This window comes from Acanthisitta chloris, unplaced genomic scaffold, assembly GCF_000695815.1.
Source record: "Acanthisitta chloris isolate BGI_N310 unplaced genomic scaffold, ASM69581v1 scaffold27291, whole genome shotgun sequence".
Lineage (NCBI taxonomy): Eukaryota > Metazoa > Chordata > Aves > Passeriformes > Acanthisittidae > Acanthisitta > Acanthisitta chloris.
The window spans coordinates 30,291-48,140 of record NW_008654745.1 but is presented as its reverse complement, the minus strand read 5'-3'; the positions used below and the strand labels follow the sequence as shown (position 1 = coordinate 48,140).

At 51.4% G+C, this 17,850-nt stretch overlaps 1 protein-coding gene across 2 annotated transcripts in view; it reads left to right on the top strand.

Annotated features, from left to right (window-relative positions):
* The first annotated feature begins 2,416 nt into the window (after nt 1-2,416).
* The window catches only part of HDLBP (high density lipoprotein binding protein), an 18,891-nt gene continuing 3,457 nt past the window's right edge, over nt 2,417-17,850 (top strand). Inside the window, exons 1-23 of one of the 2 annotated variants that reach the window (XM_009083664.1) lie at nt 2,417-2,490; nt 2,990-3,102; nt 4,030-4,184; nt 4,658-4,873; nt 6,432-6,638; nt 7,091-7,306; nt 8,125-8,331; nt 8,532-8,639; nt 8,859-8,963; nt 9,314-9,392; nt 10,054-10,193; nt 11,789-11,893; nt 12,179-12,292; nt 12,616-12,702; nt 12,874-13,005; nt 13,310-13,528; nt 13,956-14,177; nt 14,408-14,626; nt 15,307-15,445; nt 15,813-15,958; nt 16,555-16,659; nt 17,291-17,425; nt 17,570-17,740. In XM_009083664.1, the coding sequence (XP_009081912.1) occupies nt 3,027-3,102; nt 4,030-4,184; nt 4,658-4,873; nt 6,432-6,638; nt 7,091-7,306; nt 8,125-8,331; nt 8,532-8,639; nt 8,859-8,963; nt 9,314-9,392; nt 10,054-10,193; nt 11,789-11,893; nt 12,179-12,292; nt 12,616-12,702; nt 12,874-13,005; nt 13,310-13,528; nt 13,956-14,177; nt 14,408-14,626; nt 15,307-15,445; nt 15,813-15,958; nt 16,555-16,659; nt 17,291-17,425; nt 17,570-17,740 (3,303 nt within the window). In that variant the 5' untranslated portion in view covers nt 2,417-2,490; nt 2,990-3,026. Of the gene's footprint in view, nt 2,491-2,989; nt 3,103-4,029; nt 4,185-4,657; nt 4,874-6,431; nt 6,639-7,090; nt 7,307-8,124; nt 8,332-8,531; nt 8,640-8,858; nt 8,964-9,313; nt 9,393-10,053; nt 10,194-11,788; nt 11,894-12,178; nt 12,293-12,615; nt 12,703-12,873; nt 13,006-13,309; nt 13,529-13,955; nt 14,178-14,407; nt 14,627-15,306; nt 15,446-15,812; nt 15,959-16,554; nt 16,660-17,290; nt 17,426-17,569; nt 17,741-17,850 lie in introns of those variants that run through there. The other variant, XM_009083665.1, reaches the window with a different exon arrangement.

Below are 17,850 nucleotides of genomic sequence, written 5' to 3'. Positions count from 1 at the left end.
GCAGGACGTGGCGCCGGTGGGAGAGCAAACTGGTCAAATCCTTCTGTTCTTATTAAATATGCTCTTAAATGACACGTCACATCTCTATCCGCGCGACTCAGGAGTTTGGTGTTGTTTCTCTCCGTACAGATGTTTCCTGTGTGGTTAAAGCCGGCTCCTTGCTGGAGGTTATTTTTGGGATGATTTGGTTGTCTTTATTATTTAAGAGTGAGCTCTGAAAGTTCTTTAGGGCTGGCGCTACGGATGATCAGGGTTGAAAACCTGTTGACCCAGTCAGCTGCACGCTGTGTGACGTAGCTGTAACCTCCGTTTCAAAACCGAAGTGGGAAGCCAAGGAGGTGTAGGCTCCAAGTGTGGGGCCTGAGTTGCTGCTTTGGATGTTATGTTTCAAATACCATTCTAATGGTTGATCCTGTCCTTGGCCAGAGATGAATCTCTGAGGCCTATAGTGCACCAGATGCTTGGGGTTGCTGGAGATGGGGAGTGTGTGCTCTTAGCTTGCTGTATGGGTGACAAAACAGACATTCGTACGCATAAATGCCGCCCTTCGGTTTCTCGCTGAATGTCTGGCTGTTCTCTGAGGTGGAGGCTGCAAGAAAGACCTCTGCAGCTGCTGTGTACATAGCGAAACCAGCAGCTGTGCCTTGAGGCTGTGGCTTTCAGGTAGGAGCTATATTGGGTGTCATCACTGACTCCTCATCCTTACCCTCCTCCTCCATGCAGAGCACATGCAAGATGAGCCAGGTGGTGCTTTCTGGAGAAACGAGAGTCCTAAGCACATCTGTGCTGTTAGCAGGGCTCCAGCCAGACCTCAGCAGCTGCTTGTGATGTCTAGAATGCTTCTGCTCCCTGGCCTCCTTCCTGTTGGCAGCTTGCACGAGGCAGTGGCACCTCAGGAGTGACCCAACAGGCTGGGGCACCCGCCGTGGAGTCTGCAGGCCTGGCCCAGCTGGTCTGGGACAGGTGCTGTGCCACTAACGCACTCCCCTGGATCTGCGGCGGCCTGAGCCACACAGGCGTGTGCCACGGACACACAGCCACGTGTCACCTCGCGTGTAACCCTGGACAGCAAGGAGAACTCAGGTATTTCTCCGCGATCAGGTTACAGCCACCCTGTCTGTACGCCAGAGGTCTGCATGCTGCAGCAGCTGTGCTCCAGCAGCAGGGCTGCTGTCCTGATACCTGCTGCCTCGGAGTGGCAGGTCCCTGCAGGATGAGTCGCAACATGAGCTCTATTGCTCTGACAATCCTGTGCCTGTGAGAGGCATGTTGAAGTAGGGGAAGGCAGTGGTCTTGGCTGGGGTGCAGATCAGGCTGGTATGGCCCTGTTGCATCACTGCTCTGCCTGTTCTTCCCTCCTTTCCTTCGGCTGCTGTTGCCTTCCCTACCTGCATCACAGCGTTAGCATGATGTGAGGCATCACACCAGCAAGGCTGCGTTTTTGGGAGTGACACTGGTGTGAGGAGCCTTCTCTGGCACCATGGAAGGTCAGAGATGGCAACTGTCACTGTACCGAAAAGTGTCTGAGTTTGCTGTTCAGAAGATGGTCTGGGCAGGACTGCAGTGTGTGTGGCAGTTGGGTGTCTCATCTCACAAATAGGCAGAGGCACTGGATTTTAGGAGTGTGCAGGTAAGGGCTGTGAGGTTCTCCGGGTGTGGGTGTCTGTTGTACATCTGGCGGAGTGTGTGCTGCACTGGCTTTTACATTTTCCTGGTATTCCTAAACACTTTGTCAGTAAACCTGCAGCTCCAGACTCAGGAGATGTAAAGCTCCTCCCAGTGATGTGTATTTTCCCCTGGTTCCATCTCGTGTACATGTTTATAATTGTCCATGTAAACCAGTGTGAATTTCTTCTCCCGACTGGCGAGGTCAGGCCTGGAGACAGAGTTCAGTGCCTGGTGCGTGACCTTGTCATGGGAGAAGCTGCAGAGGTGGACAGCCCAGCAGCGAGTGTGGAGAGCCCTGAGTGTTTGCCTTCGGTTGTGAGGATGTCTGTGTTGATTCACCCCAGCTCCACTAACTACATTCCTAACTTGTGACTGATGGCAGTGTTGTTGGCAGGTTTTCAGGTTATTAGTCTCTTCTGGCTAGATGTTGATGCTCTTGCTTGCAACCCTGAAATTTCATGTCTGTCTTGCACATCTGTTATTAATTGACTGTATTTTTGCCCGATATGGGATGGTTACTCCTGTAGCCAGTGTGATGAAAGAGTACTCCAGGCTTCCTGTTGTGAGGTTTGAGTAGGTACTGGAGCCGCCAGTAGCGTTCATAAAACATGACAGTGAAGTATGGTGGGATGCAACTGGGGGTGAGAGCAGCGTTTGGGTTGGGATGTTTTGAAACATCCTTTGGAAGGTACAGTAGCTGAGGTATCCTGGTTCTCTGTTGTCACCTAACTTATGCTCATTTTGTTCCCTGAAGCGAAAGCTGGCAGGCTGACAGACGGGCAGCTTACAGGACGGACTCTCTGGCTACTGACCATTTAGCTGGTAAGTTCTTACCTGGGGAGAGCCAAAGGTCTTGCTGTGCTGAGCTTGCCTATCAGAGTGGCTTTCTGAGTGTATCCCTCAGTCAGCAGAGGTTCAGGGACCTAAATAAGTTTCCCAGGAAGAGGCAGCCTCCTGGGCACTTTGCTGTCTAGGGAAACACAATGGTCTCGGATTGACTGTCCATTCAGATACTCATTTAAAAATTGCATGCCATTTATAATTGATGGGTTAATTAGAGTATGCTTTGACAACTTCTGGTGTCCCCCTTTCCTGTGACCTTCTTAGGTTGCACATCCTCTGTTTTCTAATGAGGAGCTCTGGTTTTGGGGACCACTCTGCTGGGAGGAGAGATCCCTCCAAGTTCCTGTCTGGTTCACCCAGGCAGCTGAGCGGCCAAGGGGCTCTGTGGGTGCTCAGTAACAGATATCTGTGTTCCTGGAGGCACTTTGTGCATCCTGAGCGGTGTTGGTAATAGTGCTGCCATCTCTGTCCCTTCCAGTGGCATACCCGGATTGTGTGTGGGTGGGAAGTCGACAATGAGCTCCGTGGCAGTTTTGACCCAGGAGAGCTTCGCTGAACACCGCAGCGGCCTGGCTCAGCAGCAGGTAAAAGGTGAGCAAACACAGCTGAGTTCCTGGCGTGTGCCTCTAGAGCCAGACTGCACGGGCAAGGTTTCTTGCTCTTACCTGAGCTCACTCCGTGTGTCTGGTTCCCCATATGTGTGCAGACATCGCACTCTCCGTTCTCAGGTTAGTGTTTTGCCAGACTCTGTCTTTCTACCCCCACCAGCATAGTGGTGGTGCTGCACAGTGCAGGGCCATGAGGAGACAAGCCTCAAATCTTCAAAGAGCTCTGGCTAGCAGAGCTGTGAGCCCTGGGGCAGGACACGTGCAGGAGTGGGGCACTGGGCTGCGCAGAAGCCCCATGAGGTTGGTGTGCTGGGCTGTCATTTCCTTGCTTTGCTCAGCTAGGTGCTGGGGGAAGTCAGTGTAACCGTATGAACTGACTCACTGATGGGCTTTGGCACCCATCCCCAGCTGTGAGCTGGCCCACTTGGCACAGCCCAGTACACAACTGAGTCAAACATAATGCACATGCTTTGCCTGGACTTTGCCCTAACTATAGCCCTTCTCTCTGCCTTCGTCCTGGGCTTATGTTTGTCTTATCCCCTTCTGACCTGCACCCTTGCTCTGTCTTTTCACTTTTTTCTGCTCAGCCTGTTCTCCCCTAATTAACCCTTCTTGACAAAGTTGGCAGTGTGGTGCTGTTTGCTGCCAGCATTCACTTGCACATTTACTTCCTGCACCCACCGTGCCAGCTCAGACAAGGCTCGTGGCATCCACTGCAGTCCGTGCTGTGCTGAGGTCAGTCGTGCTCCAGACTTGGCTGCTCCACAGGCATAGCTGTAATAGGATTAATAGCAGTGCACAAGCCATTTGCTCTCCCTTGTTAGTGGTGCCTAATTACAATTGCACTGCCTGTGAACAGGGGTGTTTCTGTGGAGAGAGTGTCTCACTGACCCTGTTTGCTTAACCCCAGTTACAGCTTTAAACTCTGAAGAAGAGAATGATCCTCCAACCTACAAGGAAGCCTTCCCTCCGCTCCCTGAGAAAGCACCATGTCTGGAAGCTGCCCAGGAGCCTGCTGGGCCCTGGAGCAAAATCCGACCAATAAAGGCTTCTGTCATCACTCAGGTTGGTGGGAGTGGGTGTCTTATCTCCCTCCTTTTCCCCCACCCCCTAAAGTAGGTGAAGTGAAGCATTCCCTGGAGTATGAAATCCTTGGTATTTCAGCCTCTGTGCTGTACTTTACACTGATACTGCACCTGAGAGCTGGGACTGCTCTGGAGGGGAGGGATGTGTTGGGAAACCGACCAGAAAAAGCTCTGCATCCCTGTTCCCCAAATAACTGAAGCAGGCCTAAAGGGAAGGTTGCAGAATTCCTGTAGTGAGTGATGATCCACTGAAGTGTTCTTCACTTTGTGAAGACACCCAGACTGTCTGCTGCAGTGCTCCAACATTTCCCTCTGTCAGCTGGTTGATGGGCCCCACAGACCTGGGAGCTCAGCGTGCCACTGAAGTCCTGCGTGGCTAGAGGGAGGGAGGCACTGTCACAAACACACACTGACAGCTCCGTGTGCCCTTGTGTCTGTCCTGTGGCTGGGCAGGTGTTTCATGTGCCACTGGAGGAGAGGAAATACAAGGACATGAATCAGTTTGGAGAGGGCGAGCAGGCCAAGATCTGCCTTGACATCATGCAGAAGACAGGAGCTCACCTGGAGCTGTCTCTCGCGAAGGACCAGGGCCTTTCCATCATGGTCTCTGGCAAGCTGGAAGCAGTCATGAAGGCTCGGAAGGAAATTGTCGCTCGACTGCAGACTCAGGTGAGGGCAGCTAACTGTTTGTCACTTTGTGCTTGCTCTTCCCCAAGACTCCCAAATGCTTTGAGACCCTTGGGTGTGTGTGCTTCTAAGCCAAAGAGGTGTTATTAGATGACTAACTCAGCTTTGCCATCTATTTTCAAAGCACACAGTTGGCAATTTGGAATGGAAATGAGGTTTAAAATAGGGTTCAAAGCTAATTACAGGCCATGGTGTTGCATGAAGGGTGGAGTCTGCAATCTGGGTGACTTGGTGCTGAGGTGCCAGCGGGGTGCAGGCCCCTCACACAAAGCTCAGTGTGTGAGAATGGGACCGTGCTTTCTCTGAAGTCCTTTGGCGTGGAGGGGTGGGAGAAAGAAAAGTAGATAAGAGGGACTTCTGCCAAATGCTGAAAACTTCAGATCGGGGTTCTGGGTTGTGTAACTTGAGCCACATTGGTAAGCAGCTGCAGCCCTGTTGTTTCAGTTGCTTCTCCTTTCAGTCCTCTGTGTTTTGCTTTCTTGCCCTCAGATTCCCGAGCTCCTAATCAAGGTGGTAGTTCTTGTTAGGGTATGTCATGGGCAGGTGTCATGGTGTGTTTCAAAGTGTAACGTCCAAGGCAGTTAGTGAAATAGTTAATACCATGTCTGCTTAGTGCTGTTCAACCCATGTGTCATACCCTGCCAGAGGGTAGAGAAAGGAACAAACCCTACACCATGTGCATCTGAAAAAACAGTTCAGGTTGTACTACCACAGATCCCTGCCCCACTGTCCTCAAACGTTCCTGCTGCTGCCCTGGCCCCGGGTCTGAAAGGTGTGCCAGTATTCCAGCTCTTCCTGGGCTTGGCTGGCATCAGTGCATGGACACAGAGTTGAAGGGTCACACCAAGAGATCTTTCTTTTAATATTTTTTTCCATTGTAGCTTGAATTTTAAGTGTCTCATTAGCTAGTAGTTACATATTCACAGAGATCAAGAGCACAGTAGCAATCCTAAGCTACTAGGTCAGTAAAGACTTGGTGAGAAGGGAACGAGTGAGGAATCCCTGTTACAAACCAGCCCTTCAGTGGTGGATTGAGAGAAGCTCGGGGGATTGCTTTTCGAAGAGGACACTTCTCGAAGCAGTCCCCAGAGCAGTGTGTGCTGCCTTGAAGACACCTTAGCACTCAGCAGTGGTGAGCATCCCTGAGCTGGAATAGGTTTCTGGTGTTGCATTTCAGTTTCCTAGGAGTCAGACTGTGTCTTGTTCTCTGTAGCCTTGGCAGCAGATGTCAGAGTTCAGATAAACTCCATCCCAGAGCCGCCATCCCAGTTGCTCTCTGGTGCACCTTGTCTGTGTCTGAAGGCTTTTGCTAAGTCACAGTGCTGCTCCTGTGCAAACAGAAGGCTTCTGAGGGAGCGGTGGGGGTTAGGCTCCTGGAACACAGGCACTGTAGATTAACTGTCCTGGCACAGTACCAGTCCTCGGACGGGATGTGCTGGAAGGCTTTGTGTTTGCTCCTCAGTGGTACCACTAAGCAGCACCTAACTTGCTTTCCCTGTGCGTGCAGGGCTCTGATGGATGCTTGGTCCTTGTGTTGCAGGCTTCAGCGACAGTTGCCATCCCTAAGGAGCACCACCGCTTTGTCATTGGAAAGAATGGCGAGAAGCTGCAGGACCTGGAGCTCAAAACTGCAACCAAGATCCAGATCCCCCGCCCGGATGACCCCAGCAACCAGATCAAGATCACCGGCACTAAGGAAGGGATTGAGAAGGCCCGACATGAGATCCTGCTTATCTCAGCTGAGCAGGTACTTCAGTGCTGAGATCTCTCGTGTCACTGTGAACAGCCATTTGGCTTCTCCATGGTCTGTTAGATGTTTGTAGCCACCGTGGCCACAGCCAGTGGCTGATATTGGTAGTCTGAGCGGCGACATATTGTATGCCCCTGGTTGTATGAGCAGTGCTGCCAGGTTCTGCACCTCCTGCTTCTCCCTTTTGTCCATCTCTGAGGCTGGATAAGCACCTTTCATATTTTGAAGTGAACCCTAGGCACCAGCTGAGGTAAGGCCAGAGATTACAGAGGGGAATATCGTAAATGGTCAACAGCAGTGTTCATAGGTGGAGAGGGATGGAACCTGCAAACTGAAAGGGGCGCTCGGGCTGGAGTGATAAGCGAGACAGCACTGGGAGTTCAGCTGTGCGGGCAGAGATGGTAATGTGGGGGGCACTTCCCACTGTGGGGTGTTCTGGACCCTTCCAGGACAAGCGTGCCGTGGAGCGGCTGGATGTGGAGAAGGTGTACCACCCCTTCATTGCTGGCCCTTACAACAAGCTGGTGAGCGAGCTCATGCAGGACACGGGGACACGCATCAACATCCCTCCACCCAGCGTCAACAAGACAGAGATAGTCTTCACAGGAGAGAAGGAGCAGCTGGCCCAGGCCGTGGCTCGTGTCAAGAAGATCTATGAGGAGAAGGTATGGATGGTCCACAAAGCTTCGCGTCTCGTCCCCAGCTGCTCACAGCCCCTCTTCCCTCCTTGTTCTGCTTCTGTGCATCCCTCAGTTGCATCCTCCTGGTGTCAGCTCTGGCTCAGCAGCCCTTGCAGTACATGGCCCTGAGTCTAACTCGGAGACTCGGAGTGGTTCTGCCAGGGGGGTGGCAGGTCTCCTGCTTTTCTGTGCCATGCAAATTGGCAGACCACAAATAGCTCCCTGAGCATGTGTTCACACAGGTGTTACAAAGGAAGGAGGGAAGTGTGAAGGCTGCAGTGATGCCAGCTGACAGTCTCAAAGTTGCTACATGAGTAGAATTTGCTGAAGAGTGCGTTCACTCCGGTTTACTTTGCATAGCCAGCATCACTATGCTGGCTATGTGAATATCCTTGTTGTGGGTTGTTGGTCTGTTTTTCCTTGTAGTTAGGTCTGTATTTGTACCAGTCTGGATTTCAACAGAGATAATCAGCTTATTGCCTGGTAGCCTACGTGGCGTTGCATTACAGCACTGCCTGGGGACAGCTGGGCGTTGTGCAAGGGCTGGGGGTGTGTATGTGGTCCCTTCCTTGCAGTGTCCCAGGGAGCTTGACAAAGACTTTTTGTATTACACCTGTGAGGTTTTGAGCACAAGGCTTTCAGTAGTCAGCCCCAAGGGTGCCAGGGTACTGCAGAGCTCCTGTGCTCACCTCTGCCTTGCCCTTTACTGGGTGCAGAGCTCGCTGCATCTTGTACCTCTTCCTTTCACTCTTGTCCTTCCCTGCTCCTGTGTGATTGATGCCCTGGTGCCTCTGCTCCTACAGAAAAAGAAGACTACTACCATCGCAGTGGAGGTAAAGAAGTCCCAGCACAAGTATGTCATCGGCCCCAAGGGGAATTCCCTGCAGGAGATCTTGGAGAAAACTGGAGTGTCTGTCGAGATCCCACCCACTGACAGTAGCTCGGAGACGGTGATACTGCGAGGCGAGCCTGAAAAACTTGGGCAAGCGTTGACTGAAGTCTATGCAAAGGTACTGGTGGGATGGGCCAGGCCTCCTTGGAAGGCCCCATAATGATACATCTTCGGGCACTGATGTACGTAGGGGAGTGGTCCCTGCCAGGCTGCCAGAGCTGTAGCCTAGAACTCAATACCGAGGGTACAGCATGGGAATTAGAATTCCTGTGAAGTTCTCTTCCAGTCTGTCCATCAAACAACTTCTCTGTCTCTCAGGCCAACAGTTTTACCGTCTCCTCGGTCTCAGCCCCCTCTTGGCTTCATCGTTTCATCATTGGAAAGAAAGGGCAAAACCTGGCCAAAATAACTCAGCAGATGCCAAAGGTATGGATGAGTTGTTAGCACCTGATGAAGTAGAATGGTTTAGTCCAGGTCACTCTTTGTAAGAGATAAATGTATCCTGCCAAGTTCCTACTTCTGAGCCCACGCGAATGAGCTGTGTGCCCCTCGGGGCAGGGAGCAATGGTGCAGGCCTGACTGGCAGTATTGACTTGGCTTGTGTCCTGGAAAATAATTACTGATCTCCTGGCCTTCTCTCTCAAGGTTCACATCGAATTCACTGAAGGAGAAGACAAAATCACTTTGGAAGGACCTACAGAAGATGTGAATGTGGCTCAGGAACAGATTGAAGTCATGGTCAAGGATCTGGTAAGTTGGTGGTACTAGTTCTGGTGTATAAGAAGGCAGTGGGGGAAGAAGGGGCAAGAGAGCAGAGGTGATGAAGTGCAGATCACATCTCTGTGATGTCCTGAGAGGCCTAACAGAACTTGCAAAAGGCAGGTTGTATGGCAGGTGAACAAAACCCTTGGGTATGAAGCTTGTCCATAGCAGTCTTAAAAAATCAGCAGCACATCCTAAGCCTTTTGATGCAGAGGAGAAAAGATTCTCCTTCAGTCGCTTCTGGAGAGGCATTTAGTCCCTCTCAGTGTTTGACAGCTTGGTGCTCCTGGCTGGGACCAGAGGAGCATTGTGCTTTAGCCCTGTGCCATTCTTTGTAGATCAACCGGATGGATTATGCAGAAATCAACGTTGACCACAAATTCCACCGACACCTTATCGGCAAGAACGGAGCAAACAGTAAGTGGGTGCCTCTCTAACCTTGCCTGTGCTCGGACTCTCCGTGTCAGTCAGTCGTTTCCTGGCTCTGCTGCTCTCCCAGGGTGCTGTCTCCATCACCCTGCTCTTCTGGGTGGGGTTGGCACAAGGAGATAAAACGGCAGTGAGGCCTCAGGGTGGGTTTGATGTGTGAAGTGTCTTGGGAAGCTGAATGGTGGTGGGATTACTTTGCCATGTCCTGGCGGAGTTTTTTGGAAGGGGTTGGAGAATTTCTTTTTTTTTTCAAGTTGCTATATGTGAGTTGCATTTTAGCAGCCAGTTGAGGGTGGTGGAAATCTGCTTGGTGAGTTTCTCCAAAAAAAAGAATTTGGGATTAGAAACGAATGATCATCCTCTGATCCAAATGTGGTGTTCTTTGGGGAAGAAGCAAGTGCCTCACTCTGGCAAGCAAACAGTCAGCTCTAGATGCCTCAGTATTTACTTGTATGGACTCTTACATGGCACAGATCTGCTCTTGCTGAACCCCAGGGTGAAGAGGCATTTTCCCCTGGTTCAGCCCCACCCCTCTTCTCCTCAGAGGCTGATGTACTTCTCAAACAGCCTCTAAACAGCCTCTACTCAAGGTGCCTTGCTTCCAAATCTTGGTCCAGCAGAGTGTGTCACCACACCCCTTGCCTTGCAGTTAACAGAATTAAGGACCTCTACAAGGTGTCTGTGCGCATTCCCCCGGACAATGAGAAGAGCAACCTGATCAGAATTGAAGGAGACCCACAGGGGGTCCAACAGGCTAAGAAAGAGCTGCTGGAACTCGCTTCCCGTATGGTGAGTGGGATGTGATGCTTGGGAGGCTAGAGGGTGGTGGCCCTTACACTCCCTAGTAACCTTCCTTGCCCACCGAGAACTTGGATCTCATCACAAGTGCAAGTTGCTTTATTCCCTTGGATCATCTTCTCTGTCAACCTAGAGTGAATTTTGTGTGGAAGAGAAAATAGTCATAGAATCAAGGTTGGAATAGACCTTTAAGATCAAGTACAACCATCTCCTCCTGGATTACAGGGGCTTCACTGCTCTCCCCATCACCAGCTTCCAGCTCTGAGGGCTGAGTATCCTGAGGACAACGGGTCTTGATATTAAATACAGGCAAAGAAGGCATGAAGTACCTCTGCCTTACCCTCATCCTGTCTCTGCACTACCCTCTGCATTCAACAAGTGGTGGAGACACTGTGACCCTCCTTTTGCTGCCAGCATATTCATAGATTTTTTTTTTGTTGTTGTTGTCTTTAACTGTAGCAGCCAAATCAAGTTCTAGTTGGGCTTTGGCCCTTCTAATCTCCTCCCTACGTGACCTTGTGACATCCTTATAGTCCTCCCAGGTTACCTGATCCTCCTTCCAGAGATGGTAGATTCTCTTCATTTCCTTAAGCTCCAGCCTAAGTTATCTTTATTTAACCAGGCTGGTCTTTTTCCCCAGCAACTTGTCTTTCTACACATGGGGACAGCCTGCTCCTGGATGTTTAGCCATTCCTTTTTAAAGCACATCCAGCCCTCCTGGACTCCTTTGCCCTTCAGGACTGGCTCCCAAGGGGCTCTCCTTACTTCACCCAGTATTGAAAACTCTGAACTGTTCCTGGTCACTGTGCCCCAGACAGCCAGCAACCACCACACCCCCCACCAGTCCTTCCTGGGTCACAAACACCAGGCCTAGCAGGACACCTCCTCTGGTGGGGTCATTTACCAGTTGTGTGAGAAAGTTGTCTTACACACTGTCCAGGAGCCTCCTAGGCTGCCTCCTCTGCTGTGTTATATTTCCAGCAGACATCTGGCAAGTTGAACTCGCCCACAAGTACAAGTGCCGACGACTGTGAGGCTTGTGCCAGGTGCTTGTAGGATGCCTCATCTGCTGTTTGTCGTGGTTGGGTGGTCTGTAACAGACTTCCACCGTGATGTCCACCCTGCTGACCTTCCCCCTAGTCTTCACCCATAGGCACTCAACCTTACCACCTTCATCAGCATCAATTTCAGTACAAGCAAAACACTCCCTCTAATAGACAGTGCTACCCCACTCCTCTCCTGCTTTGTCTGTCTCTTCTGAAGAGCTTTTAGCCATCCATTACAGCACTCCAGCTGTGAGAGTCATCCCACCACGTGTCTGTGATAGCAGCTACATCATAACTTTGCTGCTTGCTGCCCGTACTGCCTGCACTGGTCTAGATGCAGCTCACCTGGGCTAACACGTGGGCAATGCCACCCCTGGGCTCATCTCTAGTGAGCCTGGTCTTATCCCCTTCCTTCTTCAAGCCTAGTTTAAAGACCTCTCAAGAGGGACAGTGCTGGCAAGCAAACTGTCAGGCAGCAAGCTGGGGATTACAAGTATGTGGCTCCCCTCGTGAACACTTGGTGTAAACTGTTGTCCACAGGAAAATGAACGCACCAAGGACCTAATCATTGAGCAGAAATTCCACCGGACCATCATTGGGCAGAAGGGCGAGCGGATCCGGGAAATCCGGGAGAAATTCCCAGAGGTAAGGCTTTCTGGATGAGGGATCCAGAGGGGATATCTCCTGCTTGGTCACTAAAGTCATAAATTTAGTGTCTCTGTAGGTAATATGTATGAGAAATATGGAGCTGATATGTGTCTCTCATATGTCTAATATGCATGAGAAGATGGTTCTTTTGGCCAGAGGCTGCTAACGTTGTTAGCCTCTTCCAAATGGGAAAAGGGATGTGCAGGATCTCCTCAGCCTTTGCACAAGTTGGTACAATTCTTGCATTTGCTGGAGCTGATGCTAAATGACCATCTCCTGCAGGTTATCATCAACTTTCCAGACCCTGCACACAAGAGTGACATTGTCCAGCTCAGAGGTCCCAAGAATGAGGTGGAGAAGTGCACCAAGTACATGCAGAAGATGGTGGCAGACCTGGTAAGGGGGACTTCTGCCTGCTGCTCTCTTCTCCAAGCCTCAGGAATAGAGCAGAGTTGTAGTGGCTTGGCTGGGGCTGACACATCTCAGGTTCAGGGAGCTGTGGACACTGTTGCGGCTGGGTGAGGGCTGGGGAGTAATACCTGTTATTTAAGGGTTATAGAAGAAGGTACATAAATGCATTTGCTTATTCTTGCAAGTCTCATATAGAGAATTCTTTGTGTCTAAGCCTATGATCAGAAGCTTATTTATTGAGTTCCTGGGATAGTGCCTCACTTGCCATGACAGTGTGATCTTCAATTCTCCCTTCCTTCCTTCCTCAGGTTGAAAACAGCTTTTCTATTTCTGTCCCCATCTTCAAACAATTCCACAAGAACATCATAGGGAAAGGAGGTGCCAACATCAAGAAGGTGGGATATTTGTCCTGTCTCCAGTGCTCACTGTGCTCACTGCCTGCAGCGAAATGCCACTCGCTGCTCTCTCCTGGTCGTTGGTGATGTAGAGTAAAACCTCCAGGGGCTTTTCTTCTGATGTGGGACACCTCTCAAATTGTTTTGTTGGTTTGGTATTTTTTGTGGCAGATTCGTGAAGAAAGCAACACCAAAATTGATCTCCCAGCAGAGAACAGCAACTCGGAGACAATTGTTATCACAGGCAAGAGAGCAAACTGTGAGGCTGCTCGCCACAGAATTCTGGCCATCCAGAAGGAGCTGGTACGCGCAACGCCTGGTGTGGGGCAGTGGGGGACTGGGCAATACAGATACAGCAGACACAGGAGATACAAATACAGAGGTGCTGGTAGCAGGGGAGGGCAGGGAGGAGACAAGTGTGGCTGTCAAGTCTCTTCGGGACTCTTGTGGCTGCTCCTGTGTCAGGAGTGGTCAGTCTCAGATCTGGTCAGGCATATCCTACACACAGCTCTGCCAAGCTCCTGGCAGCGTGGGCGTTAGGAGGCAGCAGAGTGGGTGCAGACACATTGCTGCAGCTTGGCTGACAGTCCATGCTGTCCTCAATTAGGCCAACATCACAGAAGTAGAGGTGTCTATTCCTTCCAAACTGCACAATTCCCTCATTGGCGCCAAAGGCCGTTTCATCCGCTCCATCATGGAGGAGTGTGGGGGAGTCCACATCCATTTCCCCACCGAGGGCTCTGGCAGTGACACCGTGACCATCAGGGGCCCAGCCCAGGACGTGGAGAAAGCCAAGAAACAGCTGCTGCACCTGGCGGAAGAGAAGGTGAGCCTTGTCTCAGAGGGCAAGGAGCAGGTTGCCTTGGCCAACTGTTTCCTTTGGGGTTTGAAGGCATTCCCTCTGCCTGCTGGGAAGCCTCTGGCATCAGACAGGCGAATCCTCTTTTGAGGGATTTGATATGGTCTGGCTAGTTTAAAAAAAGTTATGCTTCCATCCTTGTGGCAATGAGTTCTTCCCTCCTGGGCAGAACAACTGGCTGCAAGGCTTCTCTGCCCAGACTGGTGACATGCTCAGAGAGTTAAGGCTGAGTTTCAGCTCTGGTCCTTCCATTTCACTGCATACGTCGGGTTTGAGAACAGGCATATCGGCCTGGCTCTTGAGCAGGGTGTGTGGGTGCAGGTACCCACGTGCTGCCATTTGATGGGGGTTTTTTGTGTGTTGACATGTTCTGTGGGTCTCTGACTCCTTTCAGCAAACCAAGAGTTACACCGTGGACCTCCGTGCGAAGCCAGAGTACCACAAATTCCTTATTGGTAAGGGTGGCGGCAACATCCGCAAGGTGCGTGACAACACCGGCGCGCGCATCATCTTCCCCACCTCTGAGGACAAAGATCAGGAGCTGATCACCATCATGGGCACAGAGGAGGCTGTCAAAGAGGCACAGAAGGAGTTGGAGGCCCTCATCAAGAACTTGGTATGAACTGCTTTTTCTGCTTTCTTGCCTCTCGCTGTAGCAAGACGTAACGAGTCAGCATGGAGGACGTGCTTGTCCTAAAACCGTTTGCTGCCCTTCATGGGAGTTCAGAAAGATCTTTCTTGCTGTTCCTTGTTGGCATGCAGTTGTAAGCTGATTGCTGTTGAGTGCAGCCAATCCGTGCTTGTCACCAGGACAGACAAGGTTGACTGGCTGTCGTCTGTTGGCAGGATAATGTGGTTGAAGACTCCATGGTGGTTGACCCCAAGCACCACCGCCACTTTGTCATCCGGAGAGGACAAGTTCTGCGTGAGATTGCGGACGAATATGGTGGTGTGATGGTCAGCTTCCCACGCTCCGGCACCCAGAGCGATAAAGTCACCCTTAAGGGAGCCAAGGATTGTGTGGAGGCAGCCAAGAAACGCATCCAGGAGATCATTGAGGACCTGGTATGTCACAGGAAAACTGTTTCTTCTGCACTTCGCTGCTTCAGCAGTGCCCTCCTTGAACCTGCTGTGTGGCCAAGCTTTATGTGAACAGGTCCCACAATAGTTCTGGGATTTGCAGCTTTGCTGTCAACACACAGGGTCTGCAGACTTTAGGTTCCAGCCCGGGGAATAGCAGCTGGCCCTAAAATGCTGGTGCCATATGAAGGAATTGCCTCCTCTGACCATCTTCTTGGTTTCAGAGTGGAAATAGAAAACCCCTCCCTGGTGTACATCTAGCCATTCAAAGACTGGAGCCTTGCTGTGCCATGCCTGGCTTTGGGCAGTGGTTGCTCTCTGGGGCTTTCTGCTCTGTTAGTGTTAGCTTTTGAAAGCAGCCAACTGCCAGACCTGTTCTCTGCCCTTCCTTCTTTATTTTTTCTTTTCTTCTATTGCTTCCTCTACTTCAGGGTAGTAAAGAGCTTGAGCTTTGTTCTTGAAAGCCTTTAACATCCTGGATGGGAGGCAGCCTTCTTTAAATCCTCTGCTAACTTCTCTGAGAGACAAAGATTCTAGAAAGTTTTCAGTTCTTCCCCTGTCAGCAGCTGTTACCTTTTCTGACTCCTCTCTATGTCCATTCTGGATTTCACCTTGCACAAACATCCTATTTTCTGGTGTGAAAGAGCAGCTCTGCTTTCCCACAGGAAGCTCAAGTGACAATCGAATGCACCATCCCACAAAAGTTCCACCGCTCCATCATGGGCCCCAAAGGATCCCGGATCCAGCAGATCACCCGGGACTATGGTGTCCAGATCAAATTCCCTGACAGGGAGGAGAACCCAGGTATACTATGGGTGCATGTTCACCTGGGGGTTAGGATGATCAGATGAGTGTAGTGTAGCCTATACTCTGTACCGGTGGAGATGTTCTCCTTAAAATCTATCTATCCCAGGTGTTCCTGCAATGTCCTTGCATTTGGGCTTAGCATCCAACTTGCCCTCTGGAGAGGAGGGGACAGTTTTAGGAGGATGTTGTGAATTTTTGTCACTGCACAGGGAGTACAAGGACCTGCCTCAACAAAAAGGGCTGTGTGGGCTTACCAAGGTCTCTGTGAGCTCTTGTTGCTGGCTGAGCCTGAGGGTCCAGAGTGGGTGTTAATAAGCAAGGAGGGGGCTCTGTGCACTGAACGCAAGACTTCCCACGTTTCCAGCCCCTGTTGTGGAGCCAACTGTGCAGGAGAATGGTGAGGAAGGTGGGGAAGGCAAGGACACAGATCCCAGCTCTCCGAAGAAGTGTGATATCATCATCATCTCTGGTCGAAGGGAGAAGTGCGAGGCAGCAAAGGAGGCACTGCAGGTGTGTACCCTGTTAGGGTGGTGATACCTCACCGCAGGCTTGGGTGGTGGTAGCAAAAGCTGCTCAGGGCAGGGTGCAGTGCAGGTGGTCAGTGGTGCTGGCTGTAGAGGGGTCTGCACTGCTCAAGGGAAGCCCCTTTGCTCTGTGATTGGGACTGGCAGCTTGACTCATTGTGCTTGACCTTGTAATTGCTACAGCTTGTAGCAGCCTCAAGTTACTTGCCATAAAAGCATGAGATGCTTGTTTTATGGAGCACAGCTGGAAAGAGGAGGAGTATGAAACTGAATTATTCCAGCTTCAGCAGATCATACTGTGCTCCTGTAGTGATGTTTCCCAAGTCTCTGCTAGATGGAAACCAAGGATATGAAAACAGCCTGTCCCCCAGGTGGGGTTTCAGATTGCTGCTTTGGGAAATGTGCTTTGATGTGCAGCAGGTCATCTTGGTGTGCCCAGCTGTTCTCTTCCCAAAGAGTTTGTATGCTGACTGCAAGGGAATGTGCCTCAGTTCAGCAACACATTCTCTTGGGCAAGTATATGGCAAAGCTGGAACACAGGAGAAGTCTTCCCACTGGTAAACTGTGCTCCATCCCCTGCAGGCTCTGGTTCCTGTCACTATCGAGGTGGAAGTTCCCTTTGATCTTCACCGTTACATCATTGGCCAGAAAGGAAGTGGGATCCGCAAAATGATGGATGAGTTCGAAGTAAATTTTTGCCCTTCTTTCCATCCCCTCGGTCCTGGAGTATCTGTCAGTGACTGTGTTTGGGGTGGTGGCAGTCAGTCATAGCTTGACCAGGATCCACAATAGGAAAATGGTCCCTGTGTGATTTGGGCCCTGGCTCTGACACTTGGCAGGTTTCATGTTGAAGCTATGACTGGTGTTGATGATGTGAGTTTTGGTGTCTGCAGGGATTCCTCACTAGTGTGAGAGTTGTTTTGCTCCTGGGCCGTGGGAGACAGCTCTGCCTGTTTGGGAGAATACCCCAGAGCCCACAGGGACTGCTTGTGCTGAGCAGGTTGTCTGCAGTCAGTGCTGGTGAACTTTTGTTTGTTTCCTGGCCTCTCCAGGCCAGCACAGGGACTGCTGGGGGCTGGAGCTCTGCAGCAAAGCACTGATAATAGCTGGAGAAACAGGGTTTTACTCAAAAGGCGTCTAGACACAGTCCCAGGCAACTGACCCTGGGTGGCCCAGCTCGATGGCCTCAGCTGCTCTGTGGGTTTGGGGCTGTCTGGGTAGCAGGGGAGGGCAGCATGATGCCAACCTGCAGTGAGAGCAGCACAGGTGGTACAGGGTGAGCAGTGATACGAAGCAGTAATCCCTACTTGTTGCTCAGGTGAACATCCAGGTGCCTGCTCCTGAGCTGCAGTCGGATGTCATCACCATCACGGGGCTGGCCACCAACCTGGACCGTGCCAAGGCCGGGCTGCTGGAGAGAGTGAAGGAGCTGCAGGCTGAGCAGGAGGATCGGGTAAGGCCTGTGCCTGTTCTTCCAGCCAGACGGCTCCAGCCTCTGGCTGTGCCTCCCAGGAGGCACACTGACTGCTGGAACCACTCACCTTCCAAGAGCAGCCCTGGTGTGTTCCCTACTCTCACTCTGCTTCTCCTGTTCCAGGCCTTGCGAAGCTTCAAGCTGACAGTCACTGTGGATCCCAAGTATCACCCTAAAATCATCGGGCGGAAGGGAGCAGTGATCACCCAGATACGCACGGAGCACGAGGTCAACATCCAGTTCCCTGACAAGGATGATGAAAGCCAGGTGAGAGATCAGGGCAGGGACAAGGATGACTTGGTATTCTCTGAGCAGAAAGGCTCAGAACCCTCTCCGCTGCCTTTGGATGAGGTGGAGAGTAAAGGGAGCGAGCAGGGAGGCTTGCTCCGCTGTCTAATGAGCCT